We start from the raw sequence: 23,404 nt of genomic DNA, 5'->3' as shown, positions 1-23,404 counted from the left end.
CACCTACCCCTCACAGTATATGGAGCACCTTATGTCCTCTCCTTGGGAGTTATTGATATTATCCTGCTACTCTCCACTCTCTTACCTGGTAGCTCTAGGCTGCCCAGCATTGGACCTGGAAGGTATGGCTGGGTTTGACCATACTGCTGCTGATGATTGCTTCCACAGATGCTGAGCACCCTCAGCCCGCAGCCCACATAGGAGAGGATTTCTCTAAGTGGAACTTAAAATTATTTTATTGGGCTCCCCAAAAGGTGGTCTCATTTTCTGTCTTTTGTTTGTTTGTATTTGAAATCCCTTTGCTTTAGGAACTTGGAATCATTTTCTCCAAGTTTGATTAAGGAGACATTAAAATAGACTCATCTGATGTTCATCCAAAAGCATCTTTCTTCCTTAAAAATGCATTGGTGTCTTGGGCGGTAGCCTTGGTGCTTCAATTTCTATCTCATTGGAACTTTTCCCCACAAGAGCCATTTAGAAGCCTCTTTCACTAGTCTGTCCATTCTTGAGCAAAACACACCGGACAGAATGTCTTCCCCTGAAATCATCTGGGACAGACAGACTGATCAGCATTTAGAAACTACACTTGTCCTCCACAGCCTCAACCCAGTTCATTCCTTACTCCCAGCCTATAACCTCTCCACTTTTGCAAAATAAGCCTTCAAAAAGCTTTCTTGCTACCTTTTCTAAACTTTGAAAAAAGTTGAGAAATTTGATAAAAGAAAAGGAGATGATAATAATTTTTTAGTCCTATGTGGTTTTGTTATTTGTTTGTTTTTTGTGTATGTGTGGGGTTTTTTGTTTTGTTTTGTCTACTTCATAGCCCACATCTTGAACTGCTCTTTGGTTATTGTCTTCTTGGAATATTATTTTGAAAATCTTTCAAACATCACATTATTTTTTATTGATTTCCCAGGAAGTTTATGTTTGGTAAATTTTCAAATATGGAGGAACTAGTTATCCTCAACTCTACTCCTTATATAATCAACCTCTATCTTTTCTATGTCTTAAGAAGCAAACTTCTAATTTCAAATTTTTTTCAGTTTCACCTCAAGATATAAAAACCAACACTCATTTCTTAGGAACTAATTTTCAAGTTCGTGGATTATCTAAACTGCTTGCTGTTCTTCCTGATATTTCTGCCTGATTTGTGGCCAATTCATTGTTCATTAGCACCTCTGACAAATGGTGAGCCAAGAGAGAAAGAAGGAAAGCAGTTAATTTTGCCATTTTTTGAAAACTTGAATAAAAGGTTTAGTAGGAAAGGACACTAAAATTAATACCTAAAACAGGATTTAGAATCGGTCTGTAGGAAGATGACAATTTTTCCTTCTCACAGAATAATGTAATGATAACAATTATCGTCAAGCACTTGACCAGTATAAGTGATATGTGAAAGAGAAATTGTGCTGTCTTTTGCACAGGGAGATGTTGTTACTGACACATGAATGAAAAGAATCCACAGTTTGTACTCAAATGGCCTGAATTCAAGTCTTATCTCCAACCTTCATTAGCTTATGTGATCCTGAGCAAGGCATATACGTTTCTTTCTGTTCTCTCTTCTGTAAAGTGTAAGCAATAACAGATTTTTCATAGGGCTGCTGGAGTGAAAAGATATCACATATAGGAAGACACTTCAAAAACTCTAAGGGATATTCCTATAACTTTGCAATTACAATCATTATCATTACTATTATCATTAGTAATGTGTTTGATTGAATTATTTTGATCCATTGACATTTTCTTATTTAGTTTTCATGGAAGATAGTTTAAAAAGTTGATGGTTATGTCTGCACTCTATAACAAGAAAACATTTTATTCTGCTTGATAACCTCATTGGTTTTAAGTGACTTAAAGTAATGCTGAGCCCCAAGTCTCTAGTTAACAGCCCAAAACAGGGAAATAACATTTACTCAAGCATGGAATCAATTGCACTTAGTATCCAAGGCCAGTAGCAGTCTTAATAGCTCAACTTTGTATCCAGACTATATTTCCTATCATTGGGACAAGAATCCATAATGAACTCTAAAGGTTCTTTTTAAGTTTTAAATTATCTGAAACTAGATGAAGCAGGCAATGCCAAGGGGGAGAAAATATGGAAAAGGAGGCAAAAAAGTACATCCATTATTTAAAGTGCTTGAAATATGGTGAAAATAAAATGAAATGAGGAAGCACTTGGAATATGATGAAAATAGGATGGAATGAGGGCACTCTAGACAAATGATAAGACTTGGGATAAACGACGCTGCAATTAGACAGATGTAAAGACCTTACTGATAATTTACTTTCTATCTTCTTAAAAATGGAAACCATTTTTAAGTCACACATAATTTAGGTAGTCTACAAGTAAATAATTCTTAGGAGCAGGTTGTTTTATCTCAATGGCAGTGTTTAATTTTCTAAAGAACACAGACTTAATGAGAAGATTCCAACATGAGAATGAGTTGAAACCTACAAAATGGCAAGTATATTAAAAATAAGCCCATCTTGCTATTACTCAGATACTCAAATGGAATTAGATTTTTAAATATTTAAGTTCCCATGCCAGTTTTGTAATATTGAGAGCTGAGTCCACAAGTGGGAAGTTTCATGTCTGGAGGAATGTTTCACTCTATGGATGTGCATGTGGGATGTGAATGTATATGGTGTGTGTGTAACAGGGTGTGAATGTCTGCACGCTTGTACTCATCAATGAGTAGAGAAAAGAGAGCCGGGATGTGAGTGAAAGGAACATAAAGACTATCTTAGAGAAATTTTGAGTCAACAAGCTCAAGGAAACTGTAGACTACTAAGGGAGAGATTTAGAAATGGCCACTGAAAGTATAAAGCAGGAGATTTTTCTGGGAGCTGAGAGGAATCTGCATATCTTGGAAGGGAGAGTTTATTTCTTTAACAGAATCCAGTAAACTCTGCAGTGTAGCTCTAAACAAAGAAAACCATTTTAATTGGAAATTGAGGTTTGAATTTGCAGCCCAGGCAAAGAGGACCTTGCTTTGGTTAGTAATATGAGCCAAACCATTATTTAAGACACACACACATACAGAGGTGAAGAAACAATTAGATATACTCAGAATGTTAGCAATACTTATCTCTGTATAGTGAGATCATGGCAATTTTTTATTTCTTCTTTTATGCTTTTTTATAGCGTCCCAATTTCATGAGTCGAACACATATTAATTTTGTAAATAGACAAAAAACAAAAAAAACCACTATTTTAAAACTAAATTTAATCATGGATTTTTCTTGTGTGTACCATCTAATCTGAAGGTCTAGGGGACGATGGAGTATGACACTGGCTGCCACCAAAAATATATCAGTTCAGTAAGAGTATATAGCGATGGTTGCTATTATACTCCACTCAGGATCTAAACAGGCACATAACATACTTGTGCTTCATTTTTAAGGCCCTTGACTGACAGCAGACCTATGATGGAATTATAGAGGCAGGAAGAATCCACCTCCATAGGAGCTGTTCTCTCTTTTGCATTTTCTCGACTTTATTCTCACTCACAGGGATTCAGTTGGATATTTTGGCCCCAACATTTTAATCGTAGTAGTGCTACCCCTTTTTCTGAATCATGTGATCCAAAGTGTTGGGAGGTGGTAGGCACAAAACTCCCTGAATCTCTCTCTACTTTATTTAGCTAAGACAAAACTGGACTTTCTAAAAAATTTAAAACTTCCACCAGGAAATAAAAAGAAAAACCAAAGACAGACATTTTGAAACAGACATGCATCAAAGCACAGCCTTCTATCTTAATTCTGAAATCAGATCTTGGCATATTCCAGTACCCACACAAATTCTGCATTGTTGGTGAGAACCCGAAGGAAATGTTAGGATTTTGGCAATTTTTGACTATTCAGTTTTGTTACTGTGTTTTTTGCCCTCTTAGGAATTTATGTTTTCCCCAAAGAAAATATAATTAAAGAGCCCCAGTATCCAATATTAATGGACAAGTGGGTAACATGGCAATACATTACTCTATGCTAAGGTCTTCAAAGAATCTGGCAAGGAATCTGGTGGAAAACTTTATACTTTTTAAATTAGTAAATTGCACTAAAACACATTTTTTTTTTTTTTTTTTTTTTTTTTGCGATACGCGGGCCTCTCACTGTTGTGGCCTCTCCCGTTGCGGAGCACACGCTCCGGACGTGCAGGCTCAGCAGCCACGGCTCACGGGCCCAGCCGCTCCGCGGCATGTGGGATCTTCCCGGACCGGGGCATGAACCCGTGCCCCCTGCATTGGCAGACGGACTCTCAACCACTGCACCACCAGGGAAGCCCCGCTGAAACACATTCTTAATCCATACTTGTTTAATAGTACCATTTGACCCATATACTTGAAATATTAGACAAAGTGATTGTACACATTCTTGCTGAGGTTCCTCCAACTAAATTCTAACCAAAGTAGCAAGACAGAAAGTGTCCAAGGGGCTTTGTCTATGGACAGTTTTCTGCCCTCGACTCTGGCAATACTGATACTCAAACAACTTGCCCAAGTATAGTAAGGCCATTATGAGCTTTCTCTCCTCTTCCTCTCTCTCCCCCTCCACCCACTTCTCCTCCTCTATCTCCTTCTATTTCTCTTCTAGGTCCCTGAAGTCCCTCTGGTCTTGGAAGTATTACACATCCTCCTTGTACATCTCCTTGTTAAGGCCCTTCAAATCTTGCTTGCCTTTTTTTTTTTTTTTTTTTTGCGGTACGCGGGCCTCTCACTGTTGTGGCCTCTCCCGTTCTGGAGCACACGCTCCGGGTGCACAGGCTCAGCGGCCATGGTTCACGGGCCCAGCCGCTCCGCGGCATGTGGGATCTTCCCAGACCGGGGCACGAGCTCGCATCCCCTGCATCAGCAGGCGGACTCTCAACCACTGTGCCACCAGGGAAGCCCTTGCTTGCCTTTTATGCTGACCTTTCATAGACTCTCCTTCTGAGGATGTCTATGATTTAGGAATTCTGGAAACTTAGCCCCTACCCTTGAAGCATCTGTGGGTTTTGTAGAGTTCATCTGAAACATGCCTTTAACTGAGAATTGAGTTGACTGGTAAAATTCAGCTTTAAGTGATGTCCTGGGCAAGTTCTCACCAGAGACCCTGGGAATTGAATGATAGACATCACACTCCCTGGAGTCTATCAGTCACGTTAGCATCCTCCTCTGGTTAGAATCTTTCAGGTCTCCTCTTTACAAATTTACTTCTCCTTTAAAGTTGCTACGGTCTGTATAAGGGATGTCTCCTAGTCTCAATTAATCCACAAGTAAGAGAAAAGTAACATAGTATGAGTCCTGTGAACAACCAAGCATTTTCTAGTTCAGTTTATACTCTCTGGTAACAAAGATCTTTGCTAAATCCCTAAGGAGCTTCTAGGAAACAAATACAGTGGCCCTTCTTTTTCAGCAGAGAAGTGGGAGGGGAAGAGGGGGCTTTGGTAGATATACCTCCCCCACTGCTTAATCCTCAAGTGACAATCTTCCTATCCTTCAGTTGTACTGTCTAGCTTAAGATAATCACACACATCATACACTTCAGTGAAGTGATGTCAGGTGGAAAGGGTGGAGACAGAAGTCAGGAGATGTGAAGGGAAAGATCTTGGTTGCAAGGGTGTGTCACAGAGGCATGCCTTAACCTTTTGGATTAGGGACTATCCAGCAACTACCTTGAGTTCAATTTTGTATTGTCCTGAGTCTAAATTGCTTGCGGTAATAATTGTTAGAGCCTGGAGTAGGTTACTGACATGATAGGTTCCTTGTCTTTTTTAAAAGTCAGAATCTTGAATCATACCTATCGACACTTATCTTCCTGAGGCTCCTGAGTCCATCAAGTGTGTGCAGATTTCATTTTGGTTAATTTCATTGTTTTCCAGCTTTCATCTAAAACTGCCCATTGGCATTTACCTGCCAGGGTGCAGGTAGAACGTGTAAAGCCACATGAGTTGATGAAGGACATTTGTTCCTACCAATTAGAAAATAAGCTACATTGCTTCTGGTTAGGAATTCCATACACATTTTATAAAGGAAATGCCCAAACAATTTTTTCCCTGAAGAACTGAATTTGATTTGTTAAATGGCTGAGAATTCTTCTGCCAGAAAATCAATTTTCTAGTGGGACATCAGGCCTGGATGGGGCAGGTCACCAGAAAGAAAGACTCCAAGAAACCAGAGAAAGAAGGATAAAAGAGAAAAAAAAAACGTGTCCACACAGACTTTTATTTTTGGTGTTGCTAAATTTGAATGTGTGCTCATCCGTATCACTGGAGACCCCTAGTGAGAATACTCTTATTTTGTGTCTTGAAGAAACCTAGCGATGATTTTTAAGTAATCTAAAGCAGAGACCTTTATAAAATTTTTTGAATAATTGAGTTGGCATTCCAGGTAACCAGTACTGTAATATCTAGATTTGAAATGGACATTTTTGACAGTGGGAGGAGAGGGGGGCTGCATCAGCAAAATGTTTACAACTCTGTGCTCTTTCTTTCATACTGTGTAATTTTGAGAGCTCTTAAACCATGATAAGGAAGTAATTATGCTTTAAATTCCTCTAAAGATCTAACTAAAGGGCATCCATCTAAATAAACATTTCTAGGAATACAGGTTTAATGACCCAGGTACTTCTGATTGGAGAAATAAGATTTTACATAGATAGCTGAGGGAAGCAAGTAAAACCTTGTGTGTGTGTGTGTGTGGCGGGGGCGGGGGGGGTTTGGTCAAAGAAATGCAGAGTTTCTAGGGGGTAGAAGACATGGTTTCTCCATTCTTTTCCGCACCCACAGCCCCAGATCTGTGACCAATGTGTGTCTATGATGTACATGAAATAAAACGAGTGATGCCAGCTGCGGGGAGACCGAGGCAGGGCTCTGCCTGGCCGCTGGGGAGCCGGGCGCCTGGCAGTCACTCAGGCTCTTAGATAACGAGCAGTGAGGCGCTGGGCGAGGACAGGGCTCCTCCCGGCCTCCCCAGTAGTGCGGCTCGAATCTTCTGAAGCTGCCAGTTGCCAAATGAAATCTGAAACCCAGGGCTGCGTCTGAGGGTTGGCCCGGCTCAGTTGTTCCAGCCTCTTGTACTGTACATTTACACATTCACACACAGTCACTCTTTCTAACTTCTGGGACTCTTCTTTGCGCAACTGCTAGGACTTCTCAAGTGCATGTGGCAACTCAATCCAGCTCCGGGTGGAAACCGGCGGGGCTTCGGAGGGTCTCGAAGGCCAGGGGAGCTGTCAAGGCTGCAGCGGGGACCGGGGAGGATCGAGGCGCAGGCGGCTGGGGGGAAACACCCACAATTTCCACCCCAGCCGCAGCTCCTTCTGCCGCCGCGTATTTCTTCCAAAACTACAGCTGCGGAGCTACCAAGTGCATGGGGCGCAACATTTCCCCTTATTGTGGGAAGTAAGGAGGCTGCTCTTCCCCTTTTTTCTTTTCTTTTTTTCCCCCAGCTTGTCCTGAGGGCCTTTTTCTTCGGAGCAGTCGCCGTCCCCCGTCTGTCGTGCGCTCCGAGGAGGGTAGGTGACGCCGCGGGGCGGGGGGGGGGGGGGGGTGTGCTCCGGCGCCACCGCGGGAGACTGGGACGCGGCCTCGCCTGCGCGTGGGGGCTGCGGGCACAGCTGTCTGCGACAGGGGCGGGGGCTGCAGGGGGCGAGGGGGGATCGCAGGAATCCCGTGCTGGTGCAGTGCGTGTGTGTGTGTGTGTGTGTGTGTGTGTACGCGCGTGTGTAGATGATGGGAAACAATGCTCCTTTATTATTTTTAAATGGATAAAAACAACGCAAACTGGTGGTTCGCGCTTCTAGGCTTAAAAATAGAGGGAATTGAAAACTCTGTGCAGTTCACTTCCCTTAGTATCTATCCTCCCTTTCCCCGATGCTTGTTTCTGCTGGTGTCTTATATCAGTATTATAAGTTTCCTAGATAACAGGCATACAGAGGTATGTTTTAATAATAACACTTTCATTGTAAACAAAGCGTTAGGGAATCTTTGGTGAATTTTAAGCCACCCAAAAGATTTTGTTTAGATTTTTTAAAGAGTAACTTTTCGAGGATGTATCCAACCTCTTTTGAGAATGAATATGTAATATGTTCTAATTTAAAAAATACTTCTCATTTAAAAAATGTTTATTGTACAAGTCCCCAAGTAGAAAGGGGGAGAATATTACTCTGGATTCCTTAGAGATGTTAGGTTTTCAATACCAGCTAGTAATAGGGAGCCCAGACTTCCTTGTAGTCTATGCATATATTAATTAATTTAAAATATCATTTCTGGGCTTCCCTGGTGGCGCAGTGGTTGAGAGTCCGCCTGCCGATGCAGGGGACAAGGATTCGTGCCCCGGTCCAGGAAGATCCCACATAACGCGGAGCGGCTGGGCCCGTGAACCATGGCCACTGGGCCTGTGCGTCCGGAGCCTGTGTTCCGCAATGGGAGAGGCCACAACAGTGAGAGGCCCGCGTACGGCAAAAAAAAAAAAAAAAAAAAAAAAAATATATATATATATATATATATATTTTTTTTTTCCAAGCTACTTCTGGTTCCCTCATAGTTTATACTACTCTTTTTTTTTAAACCTAGCAAGACATTATTATTTCACCTCTTTTTAAAATGAGGAAAAAAATAAATCATGCTGGGTATTTGAAATATTAAAGTTGTAAAGCGTCTGCTTATCCATAAGCAAAACAATATGTGTTGCTGTGTCTGCTAAGTAGGACAAATCAATTGAAACCCAGCGATACTTACAGTAGAGGTAAGAGCTTTACTCAATTACTGAGAAGATGGACAGACAGATTAAATACAAACAAGCTGTCCCCTGATTCTAATTAGAACTCAAAACCAACCCTTAAGGGCAAGAATGGATGTTGGTATTAAGCTGGGCATCATAAAACATAAAACACACAGAATTAATATATTAGAAAAAGCCAGAAAACAAATATAAAGCCCACGTTAGACTTGTTAAGATCTCACTCTCCCTTTTAAATTTCTTAATACTTCCTCTTCTCTGGGGATAGTTCAACCTCTAAGAGAGCCCAATGATACAATTCCCCTTTTTGTCTTCCCTGAGTGCCTGACCTTCAGGTAGCAAGTCGAGAAATCTGTTCTCTTTAGAGCCATCACTGAGTTGTCAGAGAATTCACCTTAGACATCTTGGAGGACTGAGATATTGACAAAACCTTAAAATAAATAAAATCCTCCTTCCATTCAGAGGAGGTATGTTCTTGGTGGAAGACCTTTAAGTGGGAATAAGGGAAAACCTGTGAACTTTTGCAGATCTGGAATTTAGTTTGAGGTGTATGTAAGGAATACACAACTAGAGTGATAAAAGGAAGGAGAATCTGTAATCCTTTCTACATGTGAAAGGCTGTTGAAATTCAGTCTGTCCTTGGCTTTCAACTGTGTTATTTGGTTTTATTACTTAATCTCAGGGGCTTGGTTTTGAGAGGAGGATGGTTTCTCAGTTATGTTCTTCTGGGCTGTATATATAGTGAATCTGAACCATTTTGAAAATAAAGACTTGAGTAAGGGGAAGAATTGTGTTCTCAAGAAAAATAATCACTGCAGAACAAATAGCAATGCCCCCTTCCAGACAAGAGTATAGATTTAAGTGTAAAAGTGGGAAGGAAGTGTTCTGGACTGAAATTTTCAGTGAAATCCTTTCATGTTTTGCTCAGGATAGCAATGGCCAGAGCTCTGAGAACTTTCATCCTCATGGTTTTATTTACTGTATGATCTTGGGCTCTCTAGGGTGAGGGTGTGGGTTAAGGGAAGCAGGGGTGTGGTGGGGCAGGAAGGGCAAGGAATGTGCAGCAGGTGGTACTGAGTAGTTTGAGTCTGTTTATTTTGCTGTCTTGGTCAAAGCCTAGTTGTTTACCAACAGTGCCCTGAATAGTTTTGCTGTGACCTACTGGCCCATTGAAGTGTGTTTTCTCTCTGGCTCTTGTCAGTGTCCAGGTTGGTTTCTCAAGGCTGAAAGTAGGTGGTGCCACTGCAAAGTCCAGGCCATGCATTTGGTTACTGTTCTTAGCGTTTGCAGTGCTGTAGGACCGTCTTTGTTACCTGTGCTTATTCTCCTGTGATTTTTCTGGCCAGTGTTGAAGGGTTATTTTCCCATGAGTTGAGCTTATGTAATGCTGATTCCTTCTTTCTGCCTTGTTTCAATTTTTGGTAAAGCCGAATGCCTTGGAAAAATAAGATGGGGAAGGTGGATAGAGCCCCAGCTTGGAGCCCGGTAAGGAGGGACAGCCACCCAATTGGTCCTACATGAGTGTGGAGAAGTTTGATGATAATGAGAACCTGAGGTATCCATTCTATCTTGATCACACTTTACTGAGGAAAAAAGCAGAAGAGATTTAAAATAAAAAGATGCCTGTTTATACTTAAACTTGTGGTTAAAGGATTAATATTTCTCCCAGATGGAGAAAGATATTTAAAATTAAAGTCGTAAATAGGCAACTTAGTCATGAAGTTAATGCTCTTCATGTGAAGAGTTGGAACTTCATATTGAGTCTTGCAATGGTAACCCATCTGTCTTTGCTATATGAACTCAAACTTTACAAGATTATGATGGTTTCAGCAGCTAAGTAAAAGCACATTTGGAAGTGAAGGGATTATTGTGATGAAGACTCAAAGAGTGTTCGGTTTTCAGAGGTTACTATGTACATGTGTGCTTTTAAGCAGCATCTCCATTCTACTGTGGCTTTGCCACAATTAATCTTTATAAAGTGCAGATCTAATTGTATAAGTCCCTTGTTCTAAAACCTTTGATAGATTCCAAAGATCTATAAAAGTAACTTTAAACGCTTTAGTATAGCAACTAAAAGCTCTTCAAAGCCCTTCCTTTTTAGTTTTGTCTTCCTACACAAGGGCCTCTCACTCTTCATACTTCTGACTTCTTGCTCCTGGATTTCATTCTCCTGGAATGCCCTCTGCCTGGAAAGCCCTTCTTGATTATTGGTGGTTCACTTCAAGTGGAACTTCCTTTGGAAGACTTACCCAGTTCTGTGCAGGAAGAATTAATCATTTCATCTTATCTGCTTCCATGTTTTAAACATACTGTGAATAATAATTTTAATAATTTTTATGCAACCCCCAACCCACTACAGTGAGTTCCTTAATGAGTGTATTGGTGGTGAGGGAACCACCTGCATCTAGTGCCTAGCACAGTGTCTGAAACATAGTCGGCATCTGTTAATGTTTCCTAAGTGAATGAGCAAGCAAAGTCATGAATGAAAAAAGCAGTGGTGGACTCCAATTTATGCAGGTAGTTATTTCCCCAAAGTTCATTTCAAAAATGTCTATTTGGACTCAGGGTTCACTTTCCAAAAGTGACAGTGCTACCAAACATAATTCACTTTCCAGACCAGCCCACACAAGCCTACTTAATTCCTAGAAGAGACGAAATTTTGTGCTTTTGCTATTCTAAAGTAAAAGCAAAACAAAACAAAATCTAGTGTGGAACCATTTTTCCTTTTTGAAATTACAAAATACACTTGAGTTTAAAGAGAGTAGAAACAGTTAGAATAGATATGCATCTTCCACAATTGTTTTTTATATTATACTGTAAAATCTGTAATCTGTCAGATCCCAGTGGGAGGTCCTGGATTTAGCTGTGAGGACTAATAATGGATTATGTTGCCTGTGGAATGGGCAATAATCTTAATTAATAAAACAAAATAGAAATACTAATTTTGTCTATTTAATAATTATCTTGAGTGCTAGTGTTTGAGGGAATCAGATTTAACTAAAGGGGAATGTAGAGGTGGAAGGAGAGGAGGAAATTCGGAAGGGCACCTACTTTCGTTTTACTGATTTTTTTTTTTTTTTTTTTTTTTTGTGGTACGCGGTCCTCTCACTGTTGTGGCCTCTCCCGTTGCGGAGCACAGGCTCCAGACGCGCAGGCCCAGCAGCCATGGCTCACGGGCCCAGCCGCTCCGCTCCACGTGGGATCCTCCCGGGCCGGGGCATGAACCCGTGTCCCCTGCATCGGCAGGCGGACTCTCAACCACTGCGCCACCAGGGAAGCCCCTGATTTTTTTTTTACTATATTGGTTTTGTTTTCATCTCATTTGAGCATTTACGCTCAAAGTTGCTTCCTGAAAAAAAATTGTTTTTGTCTGCAGTTATTGCTGCTGCCTAACCTGTAGAAAGGAGGTGAGGATTACACTCCCTTTGAGCCACAATACAAATGGGCTTATTTCATTTTCAGGGCGGTGATACTTTTGTCACTTGCATAACAGCCGTATAGCATGTGGATAATTTGTCAATAAAGAATGCATAATACTTGTGTTTCAGGCACTATCCAGGGACCATATATAGTTCAAGTTGCTCAAGTTGCTCTTTATATAGTATGTCTGAGAAGACTGGAAGAGCAACCATTGATATTTAAGAGTAATAGTCTACTCAGCTTTCAAAATCTTCCATGTTCTCTATTTTTATCGGATTATATGACTGGAAATTTATCTATCCTAATCATATTATAACTCCTTTTTGTTACATTGTCTTCATTCACTATGCTTTAATATAATACTTTTTATTTTTTACTGGGAGTCAATAGAAAAGAGATGGACTCCATGGAAAACATCTTGGCACTTTTTGTTATGTATTTCAATATGCCTTATATAAAGATCTCTATAAATTCTTCTTTGCCTTTAACTGCTTTAAAAGTGTGTCTCTTTGATTAACTAGTGTTGTTTCTTTTCTTAGAAGAAAAGAGGCTAAAAATCACCATGTTTCTCATTTTGGCTTGTCACCCAAGAAACTCAGAACTAAATTTGATGCACAGTTGTACCCTTGTTGAGATTTTCTAATGACATGTTTTGCATCCTTTTAGCCTTACTTTAATGCACTTAACATACCCCTACCTTTTAACTAAGTTAAAAGTTAACTCAAATCCATTATGGAAATAGGCTGAATTACCTCCATTTTTTTTTTCCTTTTTTAAGACATGTAGTTAAATACTTATAAAATTCTATTTTGTAGCTTTAGTATTTCAGAGCCAATAATTTTTCCAGGTTATTTTTTGTGGTTCCTTGAAACATTCTAGGTACTGATTTTATACTCCCTGATAGATAAAATGGCCTTGCCTCAAATTTACATTTCTTGAACCTTAGAAAGAAAATCATATCTGAGTAATTTTGAAAGTAGGTACTTAAGACCAAACATGTGAGTTCTTTTCAATATGCATATCATAAATGTATAGAAGAGTGCCCTCAGGAATATCTCAGAGAAGCAGAAGAGAAAACTTTCTTTTTTGTACAAATGAAATCTATCAGTAAATTGAGGCTAATGTCATGATTCGGATCTGTAATTAGGGCTGTACTCTGCCTATCAAATTGAGTCCTCAGAAAAGATAATAATTTTTCAAATTTCCTGAGGGGATATAACTCTCATTTTGTCCTGAGTTTTTCTCTCTCTTTAAGTCACATAGACTTTCATAATAATAAGCACTCTAATGAATTAAGTACCTACTGAGTTTTGGGCTGGCCAAAAAGTTCGTTCAGGTTTTTCCGTAATGTCTTATGGAAAAACCCAAATGAACTTTTTGGCCAGCCCATACCAAGCCCTCCATGAAAATTTTTAACACACACTACTTCTAATTCTAGAAATAGTTAGAAATAATTAATAGTTCTAGAAGTAAACTATATTATATCTAATGCAGACATATTATTCCCACTGTATAAGGAAGTTTAGGCTCAAAGAGGTAAAACTTACTCAAGACATTATAGGTAGTAAGGTGTATGGAGTTTAGAAAAACAAATCTATCTGAATCCAAATACCCTGTTATTTCTAATATGTCACCTCCTCTCAGTGCTCTTCTCTTCAATATTAATTTTAGAACGATAATCTGTGTTTCAATGAGTCTGACATATAGTATAGACCCTGGTCCCAATATGGTCTCCAGGAACTGGCCTTGAAGTTCTCCTGAAGGTCTTTTAGATGACATTCTGGTGCTAATAAGTTGAGTCCCCTGGGGTGGATTACCACCATCAGGGTTTTCTCATGAGAAAAGAAGCTCCCTCTACTATAGGCTGGTAACTGAATCAATCTATAGTGATTGGTTTGACCAGACTTTATTTCTGGTGAGAGGTGAACAGCAAAGATATGGTCCATGAAATTACAATGATCTATACTTATTGTCTAATTCCTAGATGTTTGCCCCAAGGGCAAGTAATTTATTTGTGAAATGATCCCAGGAAATCCCAGGTAAGGGGTGGGCTTCTTTTTATTAGGCAAAACGGCTTATGAGAAGTTTTATATGTCAGTACTTTCTATATGTCAGTACTTTTAATATTGGGTGCATCAAATTATAGTAAAAAGATGACTATAAAGATGCAGCCCTTCTATTTTCATGAACAGTGCTCTGTATTACAGTAACCCAAGTTTATATCCACCATTAAGTGTGCCACAGGAACACTGTGAGCAACAGTTGGAGGTGGCAGAGAGAGAAGGGGGCAGGTTATCCTAGAGCTGAGGACTAGAGACCCAACTCAAAAAGCTGAAATAAATAAATAAATAAATAAATAAATAAATAAATAAATAAATAAATAAATTCCCCCCGCCCCAGGAACCTCCATACTGTTTTCCATAGTGGCTTTACCAACTTACATTCCCACCAACAGTGTACTAGGGTTCCCTTTTCTCCATATCCTCACCAACATTTATTATTTATTTTTTTGATGATAGCCATTCTGACCAATGTGAGGTGATATCTCATTATGGTTTTGAGCTGCATTTCTCTGGTGATTGGTGACGTTGAGCATCTTTTCATGTGCCTGTTGGCCATCTGAATGTCTTCTTTGGAAAAATGTCTATTTAGGTCTTCTGCCCATTTAATCACTTTATCATTTTTTATATTGAGTTCTATGAGCTCTTTATATACCTGAGTATGTAGTTGAAGAAAACAAAAACATTAATATGAAAAGATATATGTACCACAGTGTTCATAGCAGCACTGTTTACAATAGTCAAGATATGGAAGCAACCTAGGTGTCCATCAACAGATGAATGGATAAAGAAGATGTGGAGTATATACACAATGGAATATTATATAACCATTAATAAAGAATGAGATTTTGCCATTTGCAACAACATGGATAGACCTGGAGGGTATTTTGCTTACTGAAGTAAGTCAGACAGAGAAAGACAAATACTGTATGTTTTCACTTACATGTGGAATCTAAACAAATAAAACAAATGAAAGAATATAACAAAACAGAAATAGACTCACAGAGAACAAACTAGTGGTTCCCATTGGGGGAGCAGAAGTGGGGCCAGATAGGGGAAGAGGATTAAGAGGTACAAACTACTAGGTATAAAATAAGATATGAGGATGCAATGTACAGCATGGTGAATATAGCCAATATTTTATAATAACTTTAAATGGAGTATAATCTATGAAAATATTGAGTTCACTATGTTGTAAACCTGAAACTAATATAACATCATAAATTGACTATACCTCAATTAAAAAATAAGAAAAGAAAAAGGTAAAATATAGAAGGAAAGGATTATTTCTCTGGGGGTAGCAACCGAGAAGGGGAGAAAAGTGGAGTTACTGGTGGAAGTACTCACTGGGCACACAGAAATGAAATGGGCAATAGGGAAAGTAATTTCAAAGCTAATCTTTCTCAAGAAAGGAGCATTTATCACAGGAACTGTTGGAGTGTATCTCAGTCCCATCTGTAAAGTTACCTAGAGAAAAAAGTTCTCCAGCCTCCTTGAGGTGTCATCTTTGATTGTTTTATTGTGTTGTGAATATCTGGTTTTAAAATTTCTTATATGAAGAAACTTCTAGCAAGAAAAGATGAGCTAGGGGAGTCAAAGAAGGAGCCTGATGTTATCTTGTTGCACCTAATTGCATAAAACTAGGATTTAGCCACATGAGTACCAAATTCAGAATTCCGTTTTGGTTTTTGTATCCCATTATGGTTTAATTGTTACTGTGAAATGGTCAAGGGCAGCGTCAACAATTTTATACAAAGGCATCTATGGGTATACAGAAAGACTAGCCCTCTCACGTTTGTCATTTGCCGATTAGAGATTTCATACTTTGGTAACAACTCACACTTTCATTATGGAATAACTTTTCTGTGTCTATGGGGTTAGGCTCAAGCTGAGAGGTTCTGTGGGGGAGGCTTGAATTTTGGTGCCTAGAAACAGGTGGAGGTTACAAGGAATTATCTTGGTGAGGAGTCCTGAGAACTCCCGCACAACAGATGGAGCTGCTGAAGGAGGATGGATGGGAGAAGGGGAGAAGCAAGGTCACAGGATAATAAGTGTCAGAAGCCAAGGAATCAGGAGAAAAGGCAAATTCGGATATAGTACTGGAAACTAGAAGGCAAGGGAAGCGAGGCAGTGTATGATGTGACAAATAAGAGTCAGTTTCTGTGTCTAACAATAGGTAATGATTATTGAAGCCTTACTATATGCTAGTTATGCCAAACTCCTGTCCTGGGTTATCTCCTTTAATCCTCGAGCTCCCACATCAGTAGGACCTATTATCATCTCTCTTTTATAGATGGGAAAATGGAAACTTGGGGAGTCAGTAACTTACTGAAGTCACACAGCCACTAAGTGGTAGATCTGGGATTCAAAAGTAAAATATCTTACTGTGAGATATTATGCCATACTTTATCATTATACTCAGGAATTAGACCTATGTTCCAACCTGGCTCTGATACACATAAGCCCTGTGACCTGGGGCAAATTGTATTAACCTCCTTGAACCACAGATTTCCTCTCTGTGAAAATGGGCATTTAATAATACCTACTCCATAGTATTGTTATGGGCTTTTAGTTTATGAAGTGAGCGTGCAAAGAGACTTGAAGGCTATCTAGCATCTGGTAAATGTCAATACATGTCAACAGTTATTATTAAATTAAATGATGAACATAGGATTCCTGAGCAGTATTTTTCAAACTATAGGTCTTGCTCTATCAGTGGTCATAAAATCAAATCAGTGGTTCATGACCAGTGTTTCCTTTTAAATGAAAAGGGATAGAACAGGATGGAATGGAATAGAAAGAAATCAGTGTTCATTACATATAGTAAAAGTAAGAATTGTTTCATGTTTTAACTTCCTTTTTTTTTTTTTTTTTTAATGTGCGTGTATGCACCTCACACTGGGTAAAAACAGAAAATGTGCTTCTTATTATTGATAACTGTCAAAATAAAGGATTTTTTAAATCCTTTAACGTAGCAGTTCAGAGTGTGGTCCCAAGACCAGCAGCATCAATTTCACCTGGGAACTTGTTAGAAATGCAAATTACTGAGACCCACCTGGGCCCAGCCATTTGAGTTTTTAAAAAGGCCTCCAGGTAATTAAGGACCATTACCTATTCAAAAATGGCGCTCGGAAATCATGATAAAATTAGGTAAGGGTATATCTAAATGACTTGAGTGGCTTAAAGTATATGTTGTCTTATATTGACTAAAGATGTTAATTCTCCACAAAATGCTGTTTTGTGTTGTGTGACTTTTGTTTTGTGTAGTCTTTTCTCCTATTTTTTCTGTGCTGCCTCATGGTGCAGGTGCGTGAATCCCACAGAAGTCAATTACTTTATATGTAGAAGGACACTGAGTAGTTAGATCCTGTACTTTCTTCTAGAACTACAAGATAAAAGTTTAACATTCTTTGTGAGTAGCCCAGGGCCCTGAATATCTAAGTTGTGTTCAATTTGAAACATTTTAATGATAATAGTCCAGATGCCTGAACAGCTGTAAAATTGGGAATTAAATTAAGAACTCATAAAAACCTGCATTCAGTATTGTACTAATTGAGACATTTATTTTGAAAAGCACATGCAGACAAGAGATTGGCAGTCTACTGATAGTTAATGCAACAATAATACTGATGGTAAACAACAAAAAAAAATTGGGGGGAAAAACTGAAGTCATAAATTTTTATACTGGGTTGTTTTTTCCCATTAATGAAAACAATGAATGTAGTTAAGATATTTAGGGACTGTATGCCATTACTTTAAAGAGAGAGCAGGCAATATTGCTTTGACTAGCCTTTGTTCATTATTGTGTTTTACTGTTGTATTTGGTTTTTGGTCGGAGGGTGTATTTAAGACTTAAAACAATTCTATTTGAAAATACAGCATCCAGATTCACTAGAAAAGACTTGAGGACGTTTCCATTTAAAAAAAAAAGAGTATTACCTTGGATTTTTAAAAAACAGCTTTTCAATAGGTACATATTAACTTTTCTAAAAGTAAGTTCTTAGTGGTGTGTGAAAATACTATTCAGGACAGAATTGTCAGCAAAAAAAAAGAGTTTCAGGCGTAAGAAAGTCAACCTTCTGGTTCACCACAGGTAATATTTTACATATGTATGTTTTGCGGTATGCGGGCCTCTCACTGTTGTGGCCTCTCCCGTTGTGGAGCACAGGCTCCGGACGTGCAGGCTCAGGAGCCACGGCTCACGGGCCCAGCCGCTCTGCGGCATGTGGGATCTTCCCGGACCGGGGCACGAACCCGTGTCCCCTGCATCGGCGGGCGGACTCTCAACCACTGCGCCAGCAGGGAAGCCCAAAATTTTATATTTAAACAATGGCTGGAGAGATGTTTTGAAAGATCCTTCTTTACTTTGTAACCTGTGGTTCGGGGAGAGTGGAAGGGAAAGGAACTAGGAGGTGGGCTCTGATCCTGCTTCTGGTATTAATTAGCATCTGTGAACTCAGGCAAATCATTTCGTTTTTCTGGACTTTAGTCTCCTTATCTATAAAGTAAAGGTGCTCGAGTTAATACTTTCTAAGATTGTTCCAACTTTGAAAAAGTCTCTGTGGCTAAATGGTAGTGTTCCTTTTGAACAATTTTGATAGGAGTGTGGTTATATGTGTAATTGACAGGGCTCTGAAATTTGGATGTTGACTGTATAGAGGAGTGAGGATCTGGAAGTCTGTAGATTACATGATAAAGTTTAGTCTGACCTTTCCTTGTGCCAATGGGCTAGTTTCCATCAGCTGTGGGTTTGGGGTCATGGGTGATGCCATTCACTAAAAGGCTTTTGAAAATGCATGAGGGTATTTTGGTCATAACAGTGATTGGGTGAAGCTACTGGCAGGCAGTCAGTGCCCAGGGGTCAAGAATGTCCTATGTCTTGCAATGTGTGTGACAGTCCCTCACTACAAAAAATTTTCTTTCCCTAAATGCCAAAAACATGTCCATTGCAAACCAGCAAATAAAGTTAAAAGATTGAGTTTTAACTCCATATTTTATAAAGTCATCTGGGAAATGGTAATGAAGTCATCATATACTTTCTCCTGTTTCAGTAACACAAATGCAAACACTATCTATTCTTAGATGACAACTGGTGTTTATGGTTCATGGGGGAGAACAGCCTCCAGCTCTCTGCACTATCTATTGACTATGCAGTAAGAAAGGCAGCAAAATCTCAGCTCTGTTAGTACAGGGTGCAAATATAACTTGAAGGCATACTAGGAATAGTCCCTTTGAGTATGAAATTACTAGTTTCAGAATGACAGCCGTATTTTTTTTTTTTTTTTTTTTTCTTTTTGTGGTATGCGGGCCTCTCACTGCCGTGGCCTCCCCCGTTGCGGAGCACAGGCTCCGGACGCGCAGGCCCAGCGGCCATGGCTCACGGGCCCAGCCGCTCCGCGGCATATGGGATCCTCCCAGACCGGGGCACGAACCCGTATCCCCTGCATCGGCAGGCGGACTCTCAACCACTGCGCCACCAGGGAGGCCCTGACAGCCGTATTTTTAATGAAATCACTTACAGAAGTTGCCATTCAATGGAACGAGACATTTCTTGTGTTCAAATAATGCCATGATGAAGGCATTTGATACACAGATTTAATTCTGTATGATAAGAAATATCACGTGCTTAACAGCTTTATACATGATGGTGAGTGACATGAATGCTTCCTGTTTCTCCTCTGGCCTCCTCCTGCACTTGGGTTGGCCTTATATATTCTGGGTCAGATTAAGGATAGAGCCCATTCAGCAAGAGTGACTCATCCAGGGCCTTCTCAAGAACCCTGGTTACGTTTTCAAATTTGACATAAACTTTGCTTTGGAATCATTTAAATCACAGGATCATTTTCTTAAAAGCTTTTCTCTCTTCCATCTTCCTTCTTGTGTTTGTCAAGTCCTTGGTTTATTAATGTGTATATTTTTAAACTACTGCTTATATTCAGCTCTCAGATACTGTGAGGATAAAAGGTGTTGTATGGGTAAAACTGTTGTCTAGCAAATCAAAGCCAACTTGATATTTTCCAGGAGTGAAAGAGAACCCCTGCTTCTCCCTTCTTTGGTGAATTTGGGCCTTAATACCTCTGCAGGAGAAGGGGGAAAGGGAGGTGAAATTGAAATGTGTAACTTTTCCTATAAATTTGGTAAAATTTTAGATTTCAAGATAGGGTTGAAATTACAGAATTAAAAAAAACCATTTCTTTGGGTAGTCTTTCATGTTAATTATCTATACTGGGCCTCCACAATTAATACTGGGCCTCCACAATTAACAAATTATAAATTACACGCTACATTCCTCTTAGAATGAATTTATTGGACATTGGCACAAAAGCCCACTTAGAAAATAGCTATAACCATCTTATCTCAATCTTTTAATATGGGAAATGAGTCCAAATGATCTAGGTGATTTGCCCCAGAATACTGAGTCAGGAAAAGGCAAACCAGACTCTTGATTTTTGCTGATTTGTTTTTCTACCCCACTGTCTCACTTTTCAGAGGTCTTTCTCACCTGTGAGTCCCCTGAGACAATTAAACACAAATGCTAGCCTATGGCATCCACTGCAAATAATGAATTACCTCCTCTGCTCTGCAACTAGAAGGGTACTAGTTAAGTACCATCTGGCAAAACTGTGAAAAGAGTCACTCATGATTTTCTGTGTTCTATCGATTAGGTGAGGAATTATGGCTGAGAAAAGAGCAAGTGAATCTGTAATGTTTTAAAAAGAATTCTTACTGAGTCCAGAGTAACCCTAAAGGCAGCTGAAAAATTACCATATTAAAATCAAGGTGTAACTGGTAATACATTCTGTTTTGGGTTACATTTTTAACTTAATTGCTTGTAATAATATTAATGATACTGAATCCATTTAATGTGAATATTCTCAATACACTGTAGATTTTCATTCAGTTCAGTCTTCAAACCACATTATAATTGTACACTGTTCTCTTATTTTATGTTTTCATATTCCTGAAAAACAAAGAAACAAGTAAGCCTGATGGTATATTACCAGCTAAGAGATTTCATGCAGAAAACAAAAACAAAAATTAAAAAAACAAAAACAGGTTAATCTCCTTAAGCACTGCCTTGACAGGCCAAATAATCCAAGGTGAGTGAGAGAATGGAGGAGGGGGAAAAAGAGGCTTTGGCTAATGGTAACTGCTGTGTAACGCTGAGAAACAGGGAGAGTTCTTTCTGTGCAGTGCTTTTATTCTCTCTCTGTTTGCGGTCCCATCCTCTACTGTTTAATTTGTGGAACATTCCAAGGAGTATCCTTAGCTTCCCTGACATGAGCCTGGGACTGGGGCTTGAAGGCTCTGAGGGAGTCCTTTCGGAAACACGGGAGGACGAATAGAGCATGTGCCATGCGGCACATAGCTCAGCTGGTTGAGAGGGACTCCTCCTCGGGAACAAGGTGAGACCTTTGTGCCACTGAGCTGTGGGATGCCAAATCACGTGGCTCCGGGCACCTTTGCAGGCAGTTCTGAAAAGTGTATGCTGCTATCTCAGAAAAGTGGGGTTACTTCGATGTCACAAAAGAGAAAATACTAAATGCTTAGTCTTCCTTCAGATGTTTGCAGGCAGCTCAATGGTGTCACTTTGGGACTCGGCTTCTAATATTTTTATTTTCAAGCAAGAATAGGATACTAGTAGCTTTATGAGGGTTAGTTCTTATTTGTTTAGCAAATCACACTGAGCAAATGCATAGCAATAATAATGGTGGCCTATTTTTTTATTGCTGTTTTCTGTTTGTTTGAGGTAATAAACATTTTCTTAATGTCTTAGAAAGAGCCATTAAGGAAATAAAATTATATTGAACTGTTTTATGGAAATGCCAAGCAACTTGTGTATGATATCATTTATGAGCTTTATTATTAATGTGAAATGCTAAAATAACTCAGAAAGAATAATATGTAAAGGTCATATTACCATGAGCCTGGAGGGGGTGGAGGTGGAGGGGAGGTGGAGAGAAAGAGATAGAGAGAGAGAGGGAGGGAGAGGGGAGAGAATTAATAAATACATATGTGAAGTTAAGGTGGAAAGTGCTGAAATTACTGATGATATTTCCTAGGACCGTGGGATGTGATGAGTTACAGCTGGTGCTGCTGTTGGTGAATACTGTCAGGGAACAGATCCTGTGACTGCTTAAGAGATTTGAGATTGATTCCTGATACCAATATTGAGACATAATTGTAACCAGAATAATTAGGACTGTGTTTACAGACTTGAGGGCAGGCAGCAAAGGTCTCTGGTAACTTGTTATTTCCAAAGGACCAGGTTAAATTTTTATCTTAAATCTGAGCTTTGATTTGAAACAAAGGTATTAGCTGATTTTTTCTTGAGTTGGTAGTTCCTTTACCTTGCAATTTCCTGTTATTCCATTGTTAAGTTCCCAGAGAATTCTCTCTAGACTAAGTTCACACAGGAACCCGTCTACCTGCCTGCTTTCTGAGATGCCCAATTTGGTGCTGTTATTGATTTTAATCAGATGCAGAGAAACACCTTTATTTTTTTGACAACTAAGAACTGTAGTAAACAATTTAGCCATAGAATGTCTGTTTGGCAGCTTTTGGAAAGTTATTAACTTGGCAGCTCAGCTCTTATTAGACGAATGCATTGATGTATTTACCTCCGGAGGTCTATGAGGGTAGCAGTTTTCTTGTGGTAATAAGTGGTTATTAACTAGTATTTGATAGGTTTTTTGAAAAAAAATTTCAGAAAAGAACTTGAATGGCATGATGTCATAAAAGCCTTCATTATTATATAATTTATTGCTGAATTTTTCCCCATAGAGACCATCTGATATGATATTGAGTCTCAGATTTTCTAATCTTTCTGTTTTTAGTCCAACACAAGTGCTTCTTTCTTCAGACTCCAATATCCCTTTTATTAATAGATCTGTTTAGTTTAACACTTTTCTGATATTCAAGGACGGGTGGCTTTTTTTCACTTGGTATAATAAATAGTATGTAAATAAGTGGTATTTATAAGGGTTAGTACAAAATTTGGTATTCTGGGTTGATCAATTATCTTATTTTCTTCTTTATTCTCTTCAAAGTTATGACTAAATCTGGCAAGATATTAAATGTCTTGCAATTTATCACCCAAAAATAATGCTTTCTTAGACTAATTTTAAATTGATAACTTTTTCATAATTAATGACCATTTCTGGATTGTAATTGTTTATTTTTTAGTTCATTGATGGCTAGTAT

At 39.1% G+C, this 23,404-nt stretch overlaps 1 protein-coding gene across 4 annotated transcripts in view; it reads left to right on the top strand.

Annotated features, from left to right (window-relative positions):
• The first annotated feature begins 6,992 nt into the window (after positions 1 to 6,992).
• ARHGAP24 (Rho GTPase activating protein 24) overlaps positions 6,993 to 23,404 on the top strand; it is a 516,018-nt gene continuing 499,606 nt past the window's right edge. For 2 of the 4 annotated variants that reach the window (XM_082632359.1, XM_082632358.1), the window contains exon 1: positions 7,400 to 7,494. Coding sequence is in view for 2 of the 4 variants with exons in the window: in XM_082632355.1 (XP_082488481.1) it covers positions 7,141 to 7,494 (354 nt within the window). In the remaining 2 variants the exon portion in view is untranslated. Of the gene's footprint in view, positions 7,495 to 23,404 lie in introns of all 4 variants that reach the window. The other 2 variants (XM_082632355.1, XM_082632357.1) reach the window with 2 other exon arrangements.

The sequence above is a fragment of the Mesoplodon mirus genome (genome assembly GCF_964341445.2).
Source record: "Mesoplodon mirus genome assembly, chromosome: 2".
Classification (NCBI taxonomy): Eukaryota; Metazoa; Chordata; class Mammalia; order Artiodactyla; family Ziphiidae; genus Mesoplodon; species Mesoplodon mirus.
Note: the sequence above shows the minus strand (reverse complement) of the source record. Positions and strands in the feature narration are given on the sequence as shown.